Here is a 23,996-nt window from a genome sequence, read left to right on the forward strand (position 1 = left end):
ACTTTTCACATTCTGACCTTTACTCTGATCCATCTTTGCTTCTACACCTGTTGCCAAATTACAGATGGCTCACAGGCTGTCAGCGCCTCCCTGCAAGATATTTCATAAGATCTCACCGTCCTCCTTGCACTCTCCTCTGCTCCACACACGTCAGTCTCACACTTGCATTTGTGTATTTGTTTAGTCGGTGGAGACCGTTGCTGATGACGTACCTGTTCAGGCAGGGTAAAGGGCTCCGTGAGACAGTGGTTGAAATCACAGCAAAATTATTATTTTGGTCCATAAACAACTTTAGAAAAGTACATTCATTGGCAGTCTAGACACTTTAATGACCCTGGATAAATATCTGGTGCCTCTTGCGTCCACAGCTTTCTACTGGCCAAACTGAATTGGTCTTTATTTCCTTTTCAGTCTAATGAAACCATGCTGTTGTGTACAGATGTTGAGGTTGCACCTTTACAGACAAAAAGAACATTGGGTCGGCAGTGTGCGATTACTTTCAAACTGCTTCAAATTTTCCACTAAACGTTTTCATGGAACCGACTCGGTCCAAGGTGCCCATCTTTCTCTGTGAATAATGAAACTGTTTGTCTTCTGTGATGACAGTTCTGGCTTCGACGCACCATATTTGAAGCTAATTTAGCCTCCATGTGAAGATGCAGATGTTTCTGAGAAAAGAGTCCACACCAGAGGGAAAAGACAACTGTTTGATATTTTATTAAAAAGTAAAATTAGACATCAGTCGGTGGTCACGGCTAGCCCGTTTTTTTTTTTGCTCCCTGTTCATTGTCTTATCACAAGGTTTTACAGATGGCAGTGATGTCTGTCAGTCTGATCTGGGGATGCTCATCAACTCAACACAAAAGGACAAAAAATAAAAAAATAACAGGGAGAACTACGGTCTTCGTCCATAGCCTTTATTGGAAATTCTTTACATGTAAATCCTCCGAACTTGCCCAAACCCAACTTTAGAGACTATAAATATATATATAAAAAAGGAAGTGTAAAAGACTTTTGCAGTTCCTCCAAGAATAAAGAAAGCATTTACAGTCAGGTCTCATTTTGAAAGGGGCAGTTAGCTTTTGCTTCATGTCAGGAACAAAGCCGAATTTTAACAAAAAATAGTGGGGAAAAATAAACAATCAGTGGCCAAATCAAATCGGTAAAGTCTTGATGATAACAGCACTAGAAAAAGACAGGAGAACAACACAGCACAGTACAGACAGAAGAGGGCGAACCAAGCACTGTCTTATCAGAATGTATATATTATGTATATACACACACACACGCCTTGACACAGATTAGAGCAACCTCTGCACCCTCAAATAGGTTTTCATTTAAAAAGCGCTTTGTCTGATTGTAAATGAAAACTATTTGCTGCAGCACTTTTCGGGCCCACTGTGTAAAGTTGCTACAAAAAACAAGCTCAAGATCCAAAATACACCACCAGCACTTACAGAGCTCCCCTGCTTTAGTGGACAGTGAAAGCACCAAACAGTGGCAGTCAGGTGTCCCAGCAGTCCAGCAAACACAGCGGTTTAGTTTATCACTGTGTTACTTGGAGGAGGCTGGGACAAAGAGCAGGAGGAGAGCACCACCTGGTGACTGGACCAGGACATGCTGGGGAAACCTGCATTCGCTTCTGAGGAGTTTGTGTCACTGATTCTACTGTAGGAACGACAGAGGGGCATTGGGTGTTTGTAAAAAAGCAAGTGACGTTTTCTGCTGCGACAGTGAAAAGTACAATAACTCTGACATGTTCTCTGTATAGACTACGAGAGCCCTGGTTAAACCTTGCAATTTATTGGATGTGAATAAGATCAAGTTATCATTTACAATACCAAATAAAATGTGCAAAAAATATCAAATATTCAAAAATGCCCATTTTCTTAACAAACATCACATTTGTTGTTTTAAACACTGTTTACAAATGTTTATGCACAAAAATTCAATAAAGTATGGTCCTGCAGCTGCTGGCATAGTAGGCGCACTTTACACAGGAGTGCAAATTGACGGAGCATTGAGGTACCGGTTCTTTTTAAAGTGGCAGGGCACTACCGAGGAGGAAAGGCTGGTCAGCTCTACGCACCAAGAGTGAGACATGAAGCTTGGCACCAAGAGCTGAGATGATTTTTTTTTCTTTTTTTCCCTTGCATTATAGTGATGTGACTACACTGTGTGATCTGCAGTCTTGACTCAGCTTTTCACAAGAAATCTGAAAAACGACGACTACATCTAGTAAAATCCTATTGTGTTCATCTATAGACTTGCATTTTCACCCAAAGATCATCTTGGTGGCAAGAAGTTAACAATAGTAAGAGTGATTTACAGGTGACAGAAAAAGTCATAATCAGCCATCAGTGCTGTTTCTAAAGCTGAGAAAGAGGGTTTTCAGCTACATTGACAACATCTCTTTGAGAAGTACTTAGTGAAAACATGATGACTTGTGGAAAGAGATGTGAGTGGGACAAACATTTTACAGCTGGACTTAGTACTATTCTGAAATACCCCAGTTAAATGATGGCTGGACTATGAATGAGGACATATATCTGGTTACACTGCACTGGTGTATGGGAAGAGCAAATGTAAAAATAAAAAAAAGAAAGAAAGAAAGACAAAAGCAATGTCTGTGAGGTTGTCAACTTGGAAATGAAACTCAAATTAAGAGCTATGAGGACCTCTCCATTACCTCTATTCTTGGTTGGGGAAGAAAAACATCACCAATATTAAACATGTTACAAATATAAATCAGTTTTCTTGTTTTTCAAAATATGAACATAAATTCAGTAAAACAAAGAGTCCTTCTGAAGATTGAGCCCCGCTGGCTGTGGGAGGAGGACATGGAGGGGTCTCAAGCTTTTTTCTTTTCTTTTTTTTTTTTTTAAAGGAGCAGGACAAAAAAATATTTTTTAAAGCAAAGAGACATGGAAAACAACAAAAAGCACCCTGGACTTCACGAGCGTTTCTGCCTCTTGGAATGTCGCTGCTGACTGGACCGGTCCTCGTCGCTGCTCCCCCCCGCTGCGTCACCCCGGCCCCCCCGCTGACGAGTTCTCCGTGTGTCCCGCTCGCCATCGCTATCCTGCTCCCTGTAATCCTTCCTGCCTCCGGAGGCAGAGGTCCTCTTACTTCTCCTCCTACCGTTGCCCTCCTCCTCATCATCCTCCTCCTCCTCCTCCTCTTCCTCACTCCCGCTCTCCTCATCCCTGCGTCCTCGACCATTCCCGCTTTTCTTCCTGTTTGATTTGCCGTTTTGCATCTTCTTCTTGGGCTCCTCTTCCTGCTCTTCCTCATCTTCTTCCTCCTCCTCCTCTTCGTTTTCCTCCTCTTCCTCCTCCTCCTCCTCCTCGGATGTCGCAGGGGCTTGGCGGACGCGTGCGCGTGATCGCCGGCGGAGGTAGCTGAGGCCAGGAAGCAGCTTCTGGAGGAGTTCGGTGAAGCTCTGCTCCGTCTTGACCATACAGGCGAGCACGTGGCTGCCCTGCTGGTTGTACTCCTCTGCGTTGGAGAAGACCAGCTTCATGTCTTCCATGAAGTCCTGGCCGTGGCGATACGAGCCCTGGCCGAACTTTCCCAGCATCGTCTGGAAATCCATGGGCTGGGAAATAATGTCCAAGTAGTCCTCTGCCTCGTCAAGCGAGACGGGCTCTCTGAAAGAGGAGCAGAGCATGAGCCAAGGACCGAGTGAGAATAAACAGAATAATTTGTGGCGCCTGAACTTGAGTAATTCAGGTGGCAGGACACACATTTACAACAAAAACAAAAATAAATGATTTAATTAAGTGGATCTTAATGACATTTTTTGTGATGTCTGCTATTTCTTAATGTTACCCTGATTACTTTTTTTCATTTCTATATTTATTATTATTTATTCAATTACATGAATATGTCTGATCCTGCAGGTACCACCTTGACCTTGTGTGTCATGATGATGAAGTGTAATTCTGTCATCCTAAATGATCATTTTAGCTTTTACAACACCAACTAAGTTCCTTAAAGGGGAACTATGCAAGTCCAGTTCACTTTTCCGCTTTTGCTAACGCTCATCTCGTCCATGTGCATTTGTTTACAACGAAGCCGGCGAAAAATCAATACATGGAGTGGTCGATAACGTTACATAACATATACGATGTTACGACGTGTATATATTTGTGTAGTTTTGACCATCATAAACAAAAGATTGCCGGTTACGGAGACGAGAGCTGGGACACCGGGGCGGTGACAGAGTAACTACACTGATGTTGCAAGGTTGGTTTTCAGCCATGAGACGCCAGGTGGAAGGCAGAGAGCCTCCGTTCTCACAAGTCATGTAGTTAACTATCACAATTAGTCCAGAGCTTTTTTATTAAGGTAAAAAATGTAGCATAGCCACGGGAGAAATCCTGCTTAGTTCCTCTTTAAGCCAAAGCTTTACTGTATAAACTAGAGCACTTCATTGCTTGACGTGAACTCACCACACTGAACACCAACTGTATTTTAAAGCACGCAGACTTGGCTCCTGTCTCACCTGAACGGCCAGCTGTAGCGGAATTTCATCAGTTTCTTGAGGATTTCTTCGCACCTCTCCAGCTCCAGCGCCTGCCTGCGCACTCCTGAATGGGAACTCTGTCGCACCTGCAGGAACAACACACACACACACACACACACACACACACACACACACACACACACACACACACACACACACAAGAACAATCAAAAACAAAACAATGACCCAGTAATTTATGCTCTAAGATTTTGATGTGAAGTTTATGAAACACAGATGAACTCCTGCCCACACCTGTGTCCTACTTTCCAGTCTTTTGTCTCTTACCAGTTCGTCGATGTCTGCGGGGCTGCTGGGGCCAGTCCTCTGCTTGCTGCTCTGACTACTAGAAGACGACGGCTTCTTGGATTTACTCTTTGAACTTTTCTGCCGAGATGAGGTCTGCTTATTTTTCTTCCTTGGTCTCACTGCAGAGAAACAATGAAGCACGATTAGGACAAGGAGCAGACACTAACATCATGGATATGCTGCAGTTCTGTCTTTGGCATCTGAAATGTCAAGTTAATTCCTGTTTAATTTGTCAGTTATGTTGTTGATTTCCAGGTGAGCCAAACCAATCCCAGGCCACTGTGGACTTGAGCCCTGGACTGTCAGCAGACTATCATACAGTCTCACGCTCAGAAATGAGAAACATAATCCATTTGTAGGTGCAGCGCTGCCGTCTTATCTTGGACTATTCAGCATCAACGTGCTAAACTCCATAATCGCTGACCCTGCCATGCAGGCCTGAACTGACAGAGGGGGATCATCCTGCCACATACTCTGAGTGAAGCCAGAGTGAGACACAGCTTCAAAGCAAGATCCTGACCTGAGCTGTGCTACATGACAACACACAGACAATAGAGACAGGGGCAGAAATTCCCCATCAGCATTCCTCTCGTTCTCAAACCTTCAGCCCCAAGGACCAGCGTTTTGCAAAACCAACTCGGGTTTTCAGGTCACTATGGACATCAAATTCTTTTTTACTAATATTATTCGATAATGTATACTTTTGTCTACCGTGTGGATTTTTCATAGAGAAACTTGATTAAAATGTGATTTGCAAAGGCACAAGACTCAATTTGTGAATGGGTACACAAAATGTAAATGGTCACCCTGAGAGACGGGAACATTTGGTCGTATTCATCACCATCTTTCAATTCATTTGTTTAGGGAAATGTGCGACAGGTGGAAAACACCTGGTTAAATCCCTCATGATGAACCACCATCCAGTTGAGACAATGTTGTGAAATCTCATGCAACATTTCTTTCCCTCATGATACTCACAGCTGTGTCCCATGGCTTTGTAGTCATTCTCCTCCTCATCCTCTTCGTCTTCCTCGGACTCCTCCTCCTCAGACTCCTCTTCATCGTCTTCCTCGTCTGTGTCTTGGTTATAGTTCCTGCAATGGAGAGGTTGCCTTTCATCACTGATATAGTATATTATTTGTAGATATAAAAAGGGATTGCAAACTGCTCTCCCGGTGGTGCTGTGCGATATTACGATATATATTGTAGTGCAATATAAAAATGTCTACCATATGATATAACCCTCTATTGTTTAGAGAGGCATAAAAGCAGTATAAGGCTTCTGCATGACGGCTCTGACACGGTCAACAGTAGAGGATTGTTTTCTTTTTAGGTCTGACGGCCTACAGGGTCCATGAAGGGACATTTACTCTCTAGTTATCCCAGTGTAATGCAACACATTAAGTTGACGATGGACAGGACACAGACAGGACGACCCAGACCGTGTTGGGCAGGACAGTTACCTTGAGCGGGAGCCACGTCTGGCCACGGTGGGCTGGCAAGCGGGACACAGCCACTCTCCATCAGGGATGCGGTAAAGGGCCGGCCGCAGACACAACAGGTGGAAGGCCTTGTTACACTCGTCACAGAGGATGAGTTTCTCGTCGTCACCTGGAAGACAGCAGAATAAATCGGTCTGAGCTGAAAGAAGGCTGTTTTTTTTTCAATTAATCAGTGTTCCTCACATTTTTTGTCTGTCAGTCTAACTTGCTCTGGTCTTCCCTCCCTGAAAATGACAACAGTTTGCACATCCTTCCTGTGTCTGTTGCTGTGAAAGTAACTAAGCTCTTATTACTACAGGTTCACCTGTTGTCCTGAGGAGCTGCCATCTCTTTATGTAGACCTGCCTGACACTACTTGTCTGTTCTGCTTTGAACATGTTGCTGATGCTGTCCTGTCTGGATCTGGGCCTAGACTCCTTCAGCTGCAGCACAGATGGGCTCTGCCAGAGCACTAGACAGTGAAGCACAAGACTGGTTGGGTATTGCAGCACTGCCTCACCCAAAACAGGGCTGACCGACTGTGGGCTATGTTTATACGCACAATAATTAATATTATCATAGCACAATAATCTAGTCAGTTAGGTATACCGACTCCTAGTTGTAGACAGAAAGAAACAAAAATCTGGCAGCAGTGCTTTATAGTCAAAACACAGACAGCAATGTGAAAACAACCATGTTTATAAAAGCAATAATCAGCTTTAATCTTCTGCAAACAGGTTTGTTTAAATATCTAACTGAAGTGGACAGCAGTTGGAATCAGTTCTTACCTTTCCTGCGACAGACTTTGCAGCGAGCGTTCTCAGCAGACATGTCCCACTTTATGCAGGCGTCCAACATCCCCAGCAGCACATGCATGCGGGAAAAGGTCTGGGCCTCTCTTATAGCAGTCTTCCATTTCTCTACTGCTGTCGCTACCTATGAGAGAAAAGTTTAAAAATAGCACTGTGATTAACAGATAACATTTATGCAGCTGCTGTGGTTAAGTTAAGCGGTTAATACCTGTGCAAACATACACAGCTGAAACTTGACACAACACAAGGACAACTTTTCTCTTACCCTCGCCTCCTCTGCCAGTCTCTTCTCTTCATCCACCTCTTCAGCCTTGCTGCTTTCTTCACCTTGCTTCCTCTTCTTTTTCTGTTTGGGGGCCATGAATCCCTGAAGGAACTTCTTGATTACACAGGCCTGAATGGTGATGATGCACTCGCCAAAGTCTTTCAAGCTCTCGGTGTCTTTCAGCTGTGTAGAGACAATGACAAATAGTTACAGATTACACAACGCAGGTTTCAAACACACCCTGACAAACATGAATGCATCAGCATCGAGCTAAACACATCCCAGTTACCAGTTGACACATCAAAGACAACAGACATTTCACTTGCTTCAGTGAATATTATGTCAAGATTTTTAAAAACCAGCTACCTCATCTTCAATGTCTACATTGTCCTCCAGGTATCCCAGTCCTCCCTTGTGGAGCCGTGAAGCAACCTCCTGAATGTCACTGCGCATGAATTTGAGCAGCTCTGTGTGACCGTCACATGTCCTGAGGCCCAGTTTGCCCTTACGGGTCAAATGGATGGAGTGGAGGATATCCTGATACCTAAACAGGGAACAGTTTTCATAATCAATTTAGTCTTCTTTGTAAGGGAACATGGAACTGTTCTTATGGAGTGGTATAGAAATACCAAAATCAACACTGCACATTTGCTTGTGTCATTTGGAACTAAGTCTATGTTGATGAGCATAAAAGTTTAGACTTAAAGGACGTTGGATACAACTTTGCCAGCAACAGATTCATGAATGTTAGCAATGCAGGACATATTAAGCACAGTGAGAATGTGTTCACCTGCTCTGTATGTTCGCCTTAAGTTCACTCTCTCTGACGCCCTGAGGGTGGAGACTTTCCACCAGTTCTTCCAGATCAGCTGTGTTGTCGCATATGAACCTGGATCAAAAAGGCAGACAACGATGTCAATGGAATAAAGCGGTGAAATCATTTAAGTAAAAGAGAAAACTGAGAAAGAAGGAGACGGAGCTCTTACCAGAGGTTCTGTCCCTGCTTGGGAACAGTGGTTTCTATACAGATGTCTACTGCTGCCCCCTGCTGGGCTCCTTCGCTCATAGCACCATCAATGCTGCCATCGTCCTTTTCGGCTCCTGCTGAACGACATTAAAACAATCATGTCGAAGATTAAAACACATTGTATGCAATTATTTACAAAACCGTGCACTATGCAAAAAGGCACAGATAGCAGGACCATGTTAGTGTTAGTACAAATGCTGATACAAAACAATGCCAGAAACCGTTATAAACAAACATTTCAACATGAGAGCAACTTTAATACTTTACCTTGTGAGTCCTGAGTAGCAGCTGGCTCACCCTCCTCCTCCTCCACCTCAGGCTCAGCTGGTTTGTCTTCAGGAGGAGGGGTGAAGTTGTAGTCGATGCTTTCGTTCACCCAGCCTTTCTCGATGTACAGACCAGGAACCACGTCAGAGAATAGCCAGTATCTGGAAAAAAACAAATCCAAATCACAAACATGGTTAAAATGTAGTCAAGTTATTAAAGGGGTTTCCATTGATCTGTCTTTATCAGTTTGTGTGTTATCATTCACCTGTTGTGATTCCTGTCAGTACCCAGAGGCGTTCGGCGCATGACCAGTTTGGCTTTGGTGATCCCGTCCTGGAAGACCCTCTCCGCAGCAGCCCTCTGTTTACGCATTCGCTCCTCTTCAGCCTCCTTCTCCATACGCTCTGTGTCATAATGTAATATTGTACACGGAGTCACATCTCTAAGAAAGAACATTTGAACTGCTCTGCTGCCTGCTCAAAAGTTTACCTTTGTTCTGCCTGTCCATCTCCTCCTTCTCCTTCTTGGCCTGTGCTGCCATCAGCCGCCTGCTCTTCACTGAGCTGATCATGTCCTCCGGTTCCGGCTCCGGCTCTGGCTCCACCTCCGCCTTTACTTCTTTTTTGGCTTCCTTCTTAGCACCCCCCTCTTTTTTCTTCTCACCTATGAGTCCAGCACAAATAAATATATGAATATTAAGAAATAATTTGGTGTATTCATTAAAGACTAATAAATCTACAGTTAAACGAGTGAGGAAACTTCTAATTTGTCTTCCTGCTACATTACAACTACAGGTAAGACTCTGCTGATCCTCGTCTACCTTTACCTTCCATCTCTTTCCGCTTCATCCTCTCAGCCTTCTTGCGGTCGTTGACCTCTTTTAGCATCGCCAGACGCTCCTTCCACAGTTCAACCGACCGCTGCTGCTTTGCATCGACGTGGTCCTCCACCGAGTAGGTCATGAGGATGCGGTGGCACAGCGCCGCCAGCAGGCTGACCTTCTCCTCTGGACTCAACTCAAACACCTCGATTGTCTCAAGCTTTTCCAGGAACTCGCTGGTCACCACATCATCAAAGCCTCCCATGGGTCCTGAGTCATCTGAGCCCTGGCCGCTCTCCTCGCCGTGGGCGTCGCACGGCCGCAGACACAACCGCGCCAGCTCTGACGCAGAGTGCATGGTAAGGGGGATCTCAGATAAGGGCATGTCGAGCTCGCTGTAGCCCTCTGCCAGCTCGTCCTGCAGCAGCGTCTGGAGCAGAACCACCAGCACACGGTTCAAGTAGAGGAAGCCGGACCCTTCCCCGGTCAGTGCTTCGGTCAGAGCCAACGCCGTGATGGGGTACTGGTCGTCTGGCATCAACAGCCCTGCGTAGCAGTGCAGGAAGTCCACAACCATAGCCACCTCACCAAACAGAGTGTTGGGCAACCCCTCGGGCATGTCGACCAGCTTGAACGCTGGCAGGGTCTTGCCCCCTTCAATTTCCTGGTCCTCGTATCTACGTGATTGTTCGCGGCGGACGAGCATCTCCTTCTCGCGTCTCTCTTTGGCCTTTTCTCTCAGTTTCTCTCTGACTTCTTCGCGGCGCTTCTTCATCTCTTCCTGCCTTTCCTCTTCGCTCATGGCTGCCCATCGTTTCTTTTGTTCCAGAAGCTCCCAGCGTTTCTGCACCAGCTCTTTGAGTTCCTCCGGCAGGCGGCCACGGTCATCCGGGGACAGGGTCTTTGCGGCCTTGGAGATGAGAGAGGAGAGGGCATTCTTTTTGTCCTCTTTGCCCTTATTCTCCTTATAATAACGGAGGAGGTGGAGAGCCATGGGGTGCAGAGGCTTCCCCAATTTAGGTGTGCCCATGCCAGAGCTACGGGCTCTCTTCTTGGGGCTGCCAGCTGCGGTGCTTTTGGCCAAATGCAGCAAAGTCATCTGCTTCATCTTCGGTGTCTTAGCACCAGCTTTACCGTTTTTAGAGGCTTTGAGCACATTGAGCTTCTTGTCACCAGTCTTTCCAGTCTTCTTTCCTTCTCTCTTTCGGCCTGACTTTGGAGTGGAGGGTGCGGAGCCTTTGCCTTCTCCTTTCTTGGGAGTTCCTGAGTTCTTAACCTTGAGTGGAGAACCATTCATATTTATTTTCTGAAATACAGATAACATGAGCCCATTAAGCAAAGCTTTGACTATAAAAAAGGACATCCTGTACTCAATGAGTTTTATCCTTACAACACTAAATTATGTGTACAGAAGCCTGCTAACCTGCATGTGGCCCCAGATGGTGGGACTGAGAGGCATGCCCAAAGCATCTTTCTTGTTTTTCCTTTTCTTCTCTCCCTTCTCATTTCCTGAATCCTCTCCCGGCGTGTCAGAGGTCTTGAGCTTCTTGCTGGGTTTACCCTCCGGAGATGACAAGCTCTTGCGTTTTGTCGAAGGATTCTCTGCTAAAAACTTTAACCAAAAAAAAAAAGAGAAGGGAGAGAGAAAGGGTGTCAACCAGAAAAAAGCAATTTTTTTTAAAAAGAACGAATATGCAGCGAATGATCCTGAGTAAATTACCTTGTAGGGATCAAGAAGAAAGTCACTGAATTTGCTGGGAAGGTTGAACTTCTTCACCAGTTCGTCCTCAACAACCCAGGGAGCGCTCTCCCCCATGCCCAGCCTCAGAGCATAGTGTCTTATGAAATAACGCATAATCTCCTTGGTTGGAGGACGCTCCGTTCTGAAAAGACTGTCTGCTGGCACATCGCTGATCACCTACGAGAGAAGTAATACACTGATGTTAACAAATCATTAACCACAGAAGAGTCACAAACTAGTGTGTTTCAAATATGACCAACTGTTATCCAGAAACAACATGGGGGAAAAAAATCTGAACAATCGATTTCTATCAGTGACATGGTATCTACCTTATCCTCAGTGATAAGCTTCACGTCGTACTTGTGCGGGAGGAATTTGGGCATCACCCACTTCTTCCTCTCTTCCTTCATGGCAGTGGGAAGTTTCCTTGGAGAGCGCCGTGCTCTGTCGCCTGATGAGAAGTAGAGTAGAGTAGAGTTTTAGAAGAGAAAATAACCTATTCAAACCGAAGATGACCACACCACCTTTAAAACTCAAGCTCTTCTTCTGATTCCACATCAGTTTCATTTGTACTCACTGAGGCTCTCCCTCCTGTTCTCCTCCTCTCGGGGAGGGGGCTCCTTCCGCTGGTTCTCCTGACTTGCGTTCTCCTTGTCACTGGATGGGGAGTCACAGGCACCTTCGAGCTTCTTCTCCGCTGTCTCACCCTCTGGGTTTTCCAGAGGATGGATCTTCACCACCTTGACCCGCAAACTTTTGTCTTTCCCCACCTGAGGAGAAGGAAGAAAAAAACAAAAAAAACAATCAGAGTACACCAACAGGAAGTTTCCAATTAAATATTTGTCATTTTAGTGGTGAGTGTAAAATCACACTGCAAATGTTATGAGACTGATTCCCAATGGGGACTTGGTATGACCAAATACAGAGTTACGAAAAGCGTACTCGACACACAAGTTGTTAAAAAAAATATGTAAAGTGTCAAACTGACCAGGAAGTCACACTCTTCATCAACGGCGTACTTGGTAAGGATTTCCACCCATGCCATTTCAACCAGTTTGTCTAAAGACACTGTGTTGTGGTGGACCATCCCCAGGACTGGCTTCTCGAACCACTGGGGATACTCCTCCTGAAGCCTGCGCACAAGAACATGAGGGAAATTGTTGAGAATATTTTGTAAAGAATATATATTTTCCATCATTTTGTGCTACAAATGATCACATATAAAAGTCAGATATTGTTCATTATGTCCCTATGTCATTTGGAGATGAGCTCAGTTGCCACATCAGACATAAATTGTCTTCAATCATTGGTGTTATACACTCTCTCTCTCGCAAGATTTCTTTCACGCCGTTTGGATTCTTGGCCTGCTGCCACAACAGGGACCAGAGCGTTACATAATAGGACAACAAAGGACTGACAGTGGCCAGTAGGGGGAGTAAAGTCTCCTCCTGACTGATATAATTAGACAAGGCTTAAATACAGCTCATGATCCTGAGTGACTTGAGCTCTGGGCAGCTGAGCACCGCTCTGCCCAGTCTTTGCTGCGGCATCTCTTTGGGCCACATGTATCGTTCAGGTCACCTTCCTCTCACTGGAGCAGCACATGCTCAATATTATAATACATGTACACCTGGTTGATGAGTGAACTTAAAAAGACCTCAGCCGGACTAGCCAGCCATTTGGTCTATAATTCTTCCTATTTCACAAATCAGAATATGGCAGCTCTCACCAGGCCATTGCAGATTCGAGGATGACTCAATCATACGCCCTCGAAATAGAATGAGAGGAGGAGCACCAGATTTATCCAATCGTGGCAAAGGAGCAAGCCTTGTGACCTTCACTAGGAGAGTATGGCTCTTTCACGATACTATTGCGCTTCTGTAAAAAGAGGCTAATCTGTATTTTTAGACGTGTGCATCTAGATAAGCAGTAAAGGTTTACACACACACACAAGCTTTACTGTGCATCTAATTGTATTGAGTGAGTGAAGAAACAGCTCTTCTTTTGGGTGAATGGGTTCAAGAACATGCACACACACAAACAAACTCTGGATGAGATACTGACAGTTCCGTGACTTCTTGTTCCTCCTCCCATGCTTCCTTGTGTGTCAGCTGGCTACTTCCAGTGCTCTTGCAAGTCCAGATGCGCTCACTGTACCTCTGCAAGCGTGCCTCATACTCTCTGTAGCAATGTTGTCAAGGTAAATTATAATAGTCATATTCATACAGTTGCCAGCTGCTTGGCTTTGTGCTTTCTCACTAACAATACAGACATGGAAAGGTCTCACTGATTGCCACTGATGTCAAACATTTAATAACAGGTCCAGGCAAAGGGGCACCATAAGATTTTAACGAAACATAATGTCCATATACTCTACATAATAATGGACTAAGGATGTAACAAAAAGGCAAAACTGGGAAAAGCTCAGGGGTGACGGCTGAGGGACACAAGAAAAGGGTTGAGTCTGTTTCGAATGATGTGGGTTTAGGATAGAAACATCAGTAAACACACTTGCGTAATGAATTGTGGATGCCAGTGAAAAGTTTGACTGTAAACAAAGCCACAATATTTCAGTGAAGGGACAGGCCCAACCCAAACTCTGTTCATCTAAACAGGTCAGTGAAAAAAAAGTGGACTTGAGGCCTCTGATTCACTCAGCAGTTCTTCAATTAGTGATGGAAGAGAGCAAGATATTAAAGTCAGATACAGTTGGGTAAACAAAACAGTCATGTCAGTGTACGATTTCAACTCTATTACAATTTATACTTACAAAAACGCAGCGAAAGCAAGTATTAATACGTGTGTCACTCCCAGTTGTCGAAGTTAGCGCTCTAATCTTTTCCTGTCCAGTTTCAACTTTTCATAAACATCTCCTAAAGCGAAAGACTGGCTGTCACCTGACTGTTACACACCTGGACCATAACTACACACGAAAAAGGGTTATTCCGACACAAGAAGCCATGTGTTGGTCAGCTGTTGTCATCTCTTTGGTAACTAAAACAAAACAAACTCACAAATGTAAGTTACCACCGGCAGCTAAGGTGCTTGTATGCTAACGCTAGCGCAGCTAGCTCCAGTCTATTGTGGCATTATGGGGCAGCATCAAGCGTTAGCATCGTGCTAACTGGCTAACTGGGCTGAAAGTGAAAGGACCGCTTTTTAATGCCAGCTCTCTACATTAAACTAAACATTAAAAATAAAAAAACACTGTGTGCTTTAATTTCCATCTTATTTCTGCTTTATTGCCGTGGCGAGTTGCTTAGCAGATGTTGCCTAGCAAAGCTTGACAACCACTTGAAGAGAGTCGGCTACATGCGGGGAAAGAAAGATACTAAACGAAGGTAAAATTCATCGATAATATCAAATTAGCTTGGTTAAGCCTGGATGCAGTCCGTGTCTATGTAGCTACGTGGACATCATTTTAACCCAAAAATAGACAAAGCTGAGCACACTGTATGCCGACTGGCTGGCTGGCTCTTAATAACGGGGGAGACTGAGCATCAACACCGTGGTAAAGGATACTCTTTGTTCCTGAAGGCCTCCTTGGTGTGCTCGATGATGTAGACCTCCTCTCCCGGGCCTGGTGGCTCGGCTAGCGGTTTAGCCAGCGGGTAAGGTTTCCGGCCCAGAAGCGGTGCCATTTCAAAACCCTCAAATGGCACGGCTTGTTGCCACTTGTTAAAAAAAAAATCAAATCCTCTAAAAAAAAAAAATTAGTACAATGTTACACAATACAATGTCCTCCGCATGTATCCAAGCGTCCCCGAAATGTATCTTGGCGAGGCTCACTCACGTTACCGCCGGCAGGCCCGCCCGGCACCCAACGTGTAGCAGCAGCAGCTAGCCGACTGAGCTAGTAGGCTGGATCGCTATCTGGTTGCAAAACAATAACAGTGCGCGTCTTGGCAGCCTCCTCATTGCATCCTTCTTCTCTTCTCCTGTAGCTGTGTCATGGCGGTTTCACGCTATGTGCATCGGGTTCCTGGACTTGTCTCTCGTGGGTAAACTTGGTAAACTTTTTTTTTTTTTTTTTTAGCTCCGAGTGAACAACATGAAAGGATTCAACAAAACCCCACACCGAAATCAAACTCGCGGCAACAGCAGCGGAGGCTCAGATCAGCATGAGGTCTCTCTTAGCGCGCGCTTGGACAGTTCCCACAACTCTGTGCAAACTTAGGCCTTAATCAGTTGTCCTCGCTGCATTTTCTCGCTGTCGGAAGTTGTCCCTGTCAGATGAAAGCGTTAGGAAGCGTTACGGGGGAAAAAAGTAACCCTGTATCAATCAAGAGGTTAATTCCTTGTCGAAATGGCGGGAGTTTCTAGCTCACCGGTACAATTCCCTACTACACCCTTAGAACTCCGTTTCCCCGGCAGCAAGCCGCGTTGCACACAAGCCCCGCCTCCTCTCAACGTTCATTGGTTCTCACAGCCGAACGCCCTCATCGAATTAGTCCGAAACGCCCTCTGATTGGTTGATGTGACCTGTCTATTGTCTAGGACAGCCCCGTCTCATAAAACACGCCCGCGCAGAAAAAAAAGAGGCTGGGGGTCAGCTGATGACAATACAGATCATCGTAGCCTAATCAGCCTGCACGAAGGTTTTGTTTTGGAATGTGACTGTTTCCAGTGCCTCAGTGTACCACTAACAAGCAGATACACAAATTTGTAGCAAAAAACAAAACAACACAACACAAGAATGCTGAAATTAAGAGGTTACAATTTGATTTGTAAGATGAAATATAGGCTACTGTTTCAGGACTGCACTTTCAAGACCACAATATTAGGACCGTTCTCGATTGTGTTGTTTTTATGACATTGCCAACTTGGAGGACATAACTAAGTCCAGTTGCTTTCGATTTAACCTCCTTTGAAATACTATGACCTGGGCAAATGAGAATATGCACCGGCTGACTGCTAATATGAATAATTATTTAATCTCCTAATTATTGACCCAGCCTTTTACATATAATAATGAAATTATTGGCTATATAATAATTAAACACACCTGTAACGGGGTATAGCACTGCAGCATCCATTACAATAGAAAAATATCTTATTAGACTACATGTTATTACTACATATTTACAGTGGCAGGGATATCAATAACAAATTCATTTGTCAAATTATATAAATCAATGCAATCACAAAGCAGAGAGGTTTACACAGGTGCTATCATTTATGGTATAACCCATATGAAGTTATTTTATGGATTGAGATCCATTTCAATCCAGATTGTATCAGAATCAGAACTTCTTCTTTTTAAGTCTTAGCTATAGGGCTAATTCTTGTGTGTAAAATGAGTTTTAAAAAATGTTCAATTCAGACTATTTGTCTCTATTTCTTTCAAGATGCATCAGAAACAATTCAAAGAAGAAGAAAAAATCTCGAAAGCTGAAACCAGGTCCCAATACTCGTTATTGCTGGGTGGCGCTGTCCTGAAAAATCAGGGTCCTACAACTGTGGTCCTGGCAGTGCAGCCATGAAACTGCAGCCTCTGTGTCCGTTGGAACCTATTATTGTCTGGTTGAGCAGGATCCTGCCTATAGGTCTCCTCTTTGACCTGACATTGCTGCCTTAATTTAGGTGTAATCCAGGCTTTGTTAGTGGGTCTAAGTGGGCTCAGATATTTTCACAAACAGGACCACCAGGTGTTTTGGACCCCATGGAATGATAACACTATAGGACTAGGAATGGTGGATGCCATGCACCACTTGAAAAAATGTATCATTCAAAATATTGACCCAAGTTACCTTTCATTGTGTCTCACCACCAGCAGATGTCAAGTAAATCACCATATTCCAGTCTGTATCACAGTATTATGAAAGTAGTCTTTACATTGGCTGTCACTTTACTACAGACTGAGATACTCAGTGCTTCAAACTGTCTAGCACCCATTTTGCTGAAAACATGTAGGCAAGTGTCTTAGTAATACACTTAAAATACAATACAATACTATATAAATGAAGGTGGATTAATGATTTAATAATTGATCATCTCATAGGGCCCCTGTCAGTCACAGGCCACAAGAATCATATCAACTTTTCACCCCCATGCAGTGTCCCTGCTCACAAGCACTGGTGTATGATGGCAATGTCACTGAGTTCATCCAAGTCTGTAACTGCAGCTTCAAAAACTATTCAATCAGTGCAGTCAATGTACGTCTGTATTTTCAGCTCCACACCATATTATTGACCACATAGTGGTAATTTAACTAAAAAAAATCACATTTTATGTTTTTATCATGTATTTGTTGATATTGGTGTGGTATTCATACCTCTTTGAATGTTGAAATCAATTTCTAAACCCATTGGCCCCATTTTGCATATGTGTGATTAAACCGCCTTATATCACACCTTCATTATATGTACACAGTGATCAAGATTTTATGGTGAATAAATCCCAATCTTGCAGTATCAATGAACTGACATGGAAAGTAGCATTTATTATGGTTTACAAAACACTTTCTTTTATAAACATGGGCAAATTATATTACAAATATTTAAAAAAAAAATTCTTGCATGAGATAAGCCAAAAGAGGACCCGTTTTAAAAAGGGCATCATGTTTAACACAATGATGGCACATCTAAACATCTATTTCCACAGAGCTACACATTTAACATCTTTTCAAAATGGCCTTTAAATCTCAAAAATAAAGCAATAAGATATGGAAACATGCAAAGGTAAAGTTGAACTGCATAAAGAGTAAATAAGGAACAATAAGTTGCCAGCAAACTGGACATTTATAGCATGTGAATGGAACTAAACACTGCCTGCCACAGCAGCGACTTACCACGCAAAGTTTTGGAAGTCGTCTCCATTCATTTCAGAAATCGCTTTAAACAGCAAGACTTTAAAGACTTTTAAAGTGAACAAAGATTCTACAGTAAATACTTGTTTTGTCTTTCGCTGAAACGTAATATTTGTGTAGCTATGTTAAGAGAACCTTGGAATAATTTTGAAAGCTTCGCTAATCTGACAACAACTGAGGACAAGTATCATGTGCATTTTGACAAAAAATAATTATAAATAAGCTATCTCAGAACAGCATTTTCTCCTGTGCAAATCTTCTTTAAAGGAGGTGCTCCTGATTCATCCAGTTCCTCCTGTTAGATTAAAAAAAACACCATATGAAAGAGGTTATGTATGTTTTCACGTGGTTAGAAAGGATTCTAGTTCAAATCAACATCATTTTTACATCAAGCAGCAGAGCATAAAGGTGTGAAATGAAACTGTAATCCATGTGATTAAGGAAAATGTTTGGGTCTGCCTTGAACCTGTGTGTCCGGAGTGCTGCGTCTGACAGTTCCTGATGAAAGGAGATCCTCCTTGATGAGAGTAGGAGGCTCATCAGCCCCCTCCTGTCCTGAATGAACTGGCTCTGCATTCACAAGGAGCGCTGGAGTTACAGCCTGATTAATGTCGCTTCTTCGACAACGAACAAACTCAGACACTACACCACACAACTGGGTGACTTCTGAGTGTTGTTAACTGTTAATTACTGTTACCACTAATGAAACACATAAAGACTGATGCTCAAAACATACCGTCCACACTCTCCTGGCCCAGCATCGGTGGCTGGGAGTCCTCAGTGCGGAGGCTGGATGTATGTGGAGGGCTGACTTGCTGCGAGCTGGAGGTGCTGCTGCTGTTATCCATTTTAGGCTGGTAAACGTCCGACAGAAAGCTCTGGTTGCTGTTTTCATCTGAAGCGAGTAAGTGCAGCTTTAGTTTTTTTTGCTGTTTTCATACACACACATCATTATGCCTTCAAAAGCCATGGCCACAAGACTCACCTGTGAAATCCAGCAAAGAGTTTGTGTTTTCCAGGACCACATCTTTCAGTCCTCTTGCATCTCCACCTGTGGATTTGGTTCGATAGATCTGACAACAGAGAATCAAATCAGATTATAGGCTTGGGACATTCATAAAAATTTGAATTTATGACCAGCAAGAGTGATTCATATATGTGTCTATATGTATTGTTTTGACAAAGGGACCCCACCTGCTTTGTTTCTGTTACTGGCACCCACTTGAATATGCGTAAGGACGTGTCTCCAACTGTCACCCATTTCTTCTCCCTGGACGTACAATCAGTTTTATTAATTTCAGAGGGCAGCTCCGTTTAGCTCTGACACCTACATTATGCTTTGTTAGCGTTAATCTGTAACATGTCATGAAGGCTCAGGTCCGCTCTGCCCCACAGTGGAGGTGACAGGCAGCTAATCATGTATCTTTATCACGCTGCTGCTCACTTATAGGTGTCGTTTACGTTGCATAGGCATGTTAAAATAATGACGAGAGGTCGCACAGGGGAGGAGGGTTGTTATTTCATTAAGAAGTGATTATAGCCTGCATTACGGCGCGACATGTGGGGCTGTAGCCATATTGACAGCTCTCGACGGGAGGAAAAAAAAAAACTCAGCTAAGCCCCGCCTTTTCTGTCAACCGCAGGCATTGATTGGTCAACAGCCCCGTCAATCATCTAACTTTTCCGACTGAAGTTTGTTGAGCGACGCAGCAGATATCAGCCCACGGTGTACTAACACATTTCCCTCCATATTGCCCCTCAGACAGCCTACATACCATTTCCGCACTTTCTCGATGGCCGCCAGCACCTTTTTAATGTCATCTTTAGCCCGACTTCGTGTCTCAGCGCGGCCTGATCGTCCCGACATCTTGATGCTGTTATGATTCATCTACAGAGGCATCTGAAAACTTCAAGACAAAGCCCCAATCCTCCGTTACCCTGGTAATCTCGCGAGATTTCATAATCCCTAATCTGTCTTTTTTTTTTTCTTCATTCTTCATTGGTATGCTCATACTGTTAGGCTACTGTATGTGGACATAGTGTCGGCACTGTAATTTATTTATTTATTTAACCATTTCATATTTAGTTTTCTCTTAATCACCATGAATGAAAGTGGTTTATAATCAATATAGTAGCAGTATTATAGTGGCAGAAAGAAGAATAATCTGCAGTGTTTTTTAATTTTTTTATTTTTTTTTTAATCTGTGGTACACTCCACTAAATCAATGTTATACTTTTTACTCAACTACATGCATGTTATAAATTTATCGTTGTTCTCCATAATGCACTGTTAAAGATAAAAGCAGTGGGGCCCCAACCATTTGGCCTGTGGCCTCATATGAAAAAAATAGCAGCATCAGGTTGGGTTGGGGAACCTTGTCATGCAATGGTGGTCTCTGGTATTTCACCAGAGACCATTTTGTTCAACCAAATGTTTAGGTTTTAGGTTTATTTATTTAGCACACATTTATATTCGATGGTGCAAGGAGGGAACGAAGCCGATTGGCTTGTACATAAGTTCCACCCCTGTCACTTATTACAACAAAACAAAAAAAGGAGATAAACTGCATACATAATCAACGTTCTATGAGCCAAATGAGCAAAAATGAGGTAAGTTGCAAAATCACTGTTTGTGAAATAGTTTCACTGAAAAAAGCTCCTACAGCTGTAAAATGCTTCAGTAGGCTATTGAAAATCTAATAATGTGCCATATAATATGAGCCAGTTTTAAGATAGAGCATGCAGCAAATAATGATTCAGCATTGCCCAGTTTTACTTCTGTAGCCTATATTAAAAACATGTTTTTAACTTTTATTTAACATAGCTTATTTGTATTGTGGCATTATAGGCCTATTTATTATTATATTTTATATATTGCATTATATTTTATTCTGTGTACTAGAATCCAATTTTGCTTTCTTTCCTTTATTTTTGTTTTCTTTACCACAACATCTGTTAAAGCAAAAGTTTGTGTACACTAGGTTTGATTGGTGGTTCCCCTGTTTGAACAGCAGAGGGCGATCTTGAGTTATGCAGACTTGGTGGCAGAGAGCAAGAGCTCACAGTATGTTGCAATTCTTTTTTCTTTTTTTTCTTTTTTAAATAATGTGGTATGGATGATTGCTGACTGGAAATTGTTTATAGCTTACTAATCCAGGCAAACAGGTCTGTTCAACCAGACAAAAACCTCTGTTAAATATTGTGTGGTGATATAATGAGAAGCAGCATGACAAGATCTCAGTCAAAAATTTATAACATACTGTACAGCATCACTGATCAGACAGTGCTGATAGTGTTTACTGACAATTGACAATATTCAGTCCTAGTCGTTGGTCTACTATAATGTTTGTACTGACAACAACAGGCATATCATTTCAGCACCTATTAGCACCTATTATGTAGGCCTATGCTATATCTCCACATCCATTGTTTGTCTCAGTCTTGCCTCAGTGATATGATATCATACCCATCAATAATCACTTCACAGTTTTTCAAGCATTTCAATGTGAGCCTGAATATTATAGTACCTGAAGTTGCCTGCATCACACAGCTCAGCTCAAGAGGGTTTAATATTCCCGTAAAAACATATACACCTATATGCGTTGAGTATGATAAGGCTGCTGGTCTAGATTTGAAAATGAAAATCATAACAACACATTACTGATGAAGGATGGTGTGGGTGGGTCCTGCTGGGGCTCCAGCCAGTGGCTGACTACATTGGGAGGAGTCAGAGACAGTTGCTGGAGAAAATACCCGAATAAACTCAAGTCTGTCAGTCATAGTGGCTACAGCAGCTAAGGTGTTCATGTAAAAGCTTCTGTTTGGAGACAAATATTGTGACCTAGCTGAAATTGTAGTTATTGGTTCTGCTGTATACTTTTATACTTATTTATTTATCTTTCATTGTTTTTGAGTACTCTGTCCAAATCATGTTTTTGTGCAATGGTATGTTTGTATTGTTTGTTAAGTGGATTTATGTGTTATTGGTGGCAAAGTAGTTTCCCCTTGGGGATCAATAAAGTTTTCTATCTATCTATCTATCTATCTATCTATCTATCTATCTATCTATCTATCTATCTATCTATCTATCTATCTATCTATCTATCTATCTATCTATCTATGCATGCTTGTTCTAGGAATGCACCTGTTTACAGAATATGCCACACTCATATGAAGGTGTAAAATTTTGAATGGGGGTACATATCACATGCAACACCAGAACTCACTCTTTATGGTTAATTAGTAACAGACCATAAAAGAAGAGGTTAGTAATAGACCTTTTATGGCTGCAGTAGGCTACAAATATTGGCCGCTGTTGTAAAAGTTATATAAGTTGCTGTCAGGTCATTAAAGTTAAATATTATTGTTATATAGTGTATTTGTTATTGTTATAGTGCATAGCCTATTTCCATGCACTGACTTCACTTAATTTACATATTCTCACAAACCCATGTGTAGGCTATAAACAGGAGCTTTATTTTGAAACCGGAAGTGTAGTTTCCAGACACTCTGGTTAACTGTACACTGGTGCCGTTCAGACTGCTCCTGTCATTGACTGGGGTGTTGGACGGACAGGCCAAATGATTCAGTGAAGGGGGCGACGAGTCCAGCACAGCATGGACTGCAGCCCGCCATAGTTAGAGTGCAGCTTTTTTATTTTTTATTTTTAAAGTCTAGCCCGTTTATCGGCTCAAAGTTCGTGTTTTTTCTTTCGCTGTAGTGTGTTTTTTTTCTGTCACAGACGACAATGGATCGAGTGAAAAGCTCCATGCAGCAAGTACCCAACGCTATCCCCAAAGTGATCCGACGGACTGGAGGGGCCAACAGCCTGGAGCTGGAGAAGGAAAACTTTGAGAGAGGGCAGGTAAGCAGCGGATCGCGGGGTTGAGTTAATACAATAACATTTTTTTTCTCTCGAAAGCGTGGGATGAAGGATCTGGCTGAGAGCCGCTTTACAAGGTGGGAGGATGATAGTCATGTCAGCCTGGTTTTCTGCCAGCTGCTAAACTAAACTATACATTGTGAGATTTTGACTGAAGTGAGGAATAGGCTCAAGAATCCATTAGGGGAAGAAACACACTCATGGTCATCTCCATTGTAGCCTACTTGTTTTGTTTTGTTTTGTTTTGTTTTCGTGGTTTTGTAATTCTCCTCCAGTTTTGACACTTCAGTTATGTGGTGACTACTAGTAGGCTACTTGATCCAGATTATGGGTTTATTTTAGTGGCACTTTCCCTGATGTCTGCCTGTGATCAGCAGATACCAATGAGTTCCAGTGCACAACAAAAGAGCTGTTGAAATGTAGGTCAATGGCCTTTTGAATTCAGATAACTGTGTTGTTTGCCTATCTGATGGATAAACCCAGACAAGAGGAAGGCCAGCTGAAGCTCAGTGTGACAGAGCTCTGCATAGTACACCCATCCTGATGATGATGATGATGGTTTAATGAGATCTTGGAAGTGAGTTGGGTTTTTTAAAATCATTTTAAGACAGAGCAGATAAGGGGAGGATGTGTTGTGCATGTGTGTGTTTGTACTGTTTAGTTGCATTGTGATGGTCGCTGATGAATAATGAATGCTGTGTAGTTTCAAGAGCTCCATCTGACTTTGCATGAAGTGCTCTCTCTCTCCCTGTGAACATACGTATGTAGGCTGCTGTTTGGCTGCGGAGCCCGCTGCTTCCTGCCTGGTGGTCTCCCCTCCCCACTCCTCTCCCCCAGACCAGGCACAGGGGAGGGAAAAGGGGGGTGAGAAAGTAGGTCAGATGAATCAAGGCAGTCAAACTGCCATGGTAGTGCTGCAACATGCTTCTCCCATTTACAGCGGCTATCTCAGTCGGACAGTAGAGTCAACACAAGCCTTAAATGCACACAGCAGATATTTGGTTTGAGTCTGCATTTAGACAGTCACACATAGTTTAACCCCCCACCATCAACCTCATG

The 23,996-nt window shown here is 43.2% G+C and overlaps 3 protein-coding genes across 11 annotated transcripts in view; 1 reads left to right on the forward strand and 2 right to left on the reverse strand.

The window, feature by feature from the left end:
- Positions 1–903: 903 nt before the first annotated feature.
- Positions 904–15,591, reverse strand: baz1b (bromodomain adjacent to zinc finger domain, 1B). 7 transcript variants are annotated; one of them, XM_085795436.1, is made up of 22 exons: positions 14,770–15,591; positions 13,312–13,428; positions 12,236–12,380; positions 11,825–12,017; positions 11,577–11,698; positions 11,227–11,424; positions 10,930–11,118; positions 9,513–10,812; positions 9,176–9,349; positions 8,952–9,090; positions 8,687–8,847; positions 8,379–8,496; positions 8,183–8,281; positions 7,759–7,936; positions 7,393–7,575; positions 7,104–7,251; positions 6,641–6,787; positions 6,298–6,445; positions 5,813–5,928; positions 4,814–4,953; positions 4,508–4,614; positions 1,783–3,650 (listed from the first exon to the last, which is right to left on the reverse strand). In XM_085795436.1, the coding sequence occupies exons 1-22, from the start codon at positions 14,886–14,888 to the stop codon at positions 2,954–2,956; spliced, it is 4,938 nt and encodes a 1,645-aa protein (XP_085651562.1). In that variant the 5' UTR covers positions 14,889–15,591; the 3' UTR covers positions 1,783–2,953. The 7 variants fall into 7 exon arrangements, with proteins under 7 accessions (XP_085651560.1, XP_085651559.1, XP_085651558.1 ...); XM_085795435.1 differs by having other exon boundaries at positions 8,379–8,493; positions 9,507–10,812; XM_085795434.1 differs by lacking the exon at positions 6,641–6,787 and having other exon boundaries at positions 904–3,650; positions 8,379–8,493; positions 9,507–10,782.
- hip1 (huntingtin interacting protein 1) overlaps positions 14,550–23,996 on the forward strand; it is a 58,621-nt gene continuing 49,174 nt past the window's right edge. Inside the window, exons 1-3 of one of the 3 annotated variants that reach the window (XM_085795437.1) lie at positions 14,550–14,588; positions 21,037–21,119; positions 22,797–22,919. In XM_085795437.1, coding sequence (XP_085651563.1) covers positions 22,803–22,919 — 117 coding nt within the window. In that variant the 5' untranslated portion in view covers positions 14,550–14,588; positions 21,037–21,119; positions 22,797–22,802. Of the gene's footprint in view, positions 14,589–19,738; positions 19,997–21,036; positions 21,120–22,274; positions 22,692–22,796; positions 22,920–23,996 lie in introns of those variants that run through there. The other 2 variants (XM_085795439.1, XM_085795438.1) reach the window with 2 other exon arrangements.
- bcl7bb (BAF chromatin remodeling complex subunit BCL7B b) lies at positions 17,791–19,987 on the reverse strand. The gene is made up of 6 exons (XM_085795442.1): positions 19,831–19,987; positions 19,250–19,325; positions 19,041–19,128; positions 18,792–18,950; positions 18,522–18,625; positions 17,791–18,350 (listed from the first exon to the last, which is right to left on the reverse strand). The coding sequence occupies exons 1-6, from the start codon at positions 19,941–19,943 to the stop codon at positions 18,279–18,281; spliced, it is 612 nt and encodes a 203-aa protein (XP_085651568.1). The 5' UTR covers positions 19,944–19,987; the 3' UTR covers positions 17,791–18,278.

Source organism: Trachurus japonicus, chromosome 13 (genome assembly GCF_045865225.1).
Source record: "Trachurus japonicus isolate A0001 chromosome 13, Traja_1.0".
NCBI classification, from domain to species: domain Eukaryota; kingdom Metazoa; phylum Chordata; class Actinopteri; order Carangiformes; family Carangidae; genus Trachurus; species Trachurus japonicus.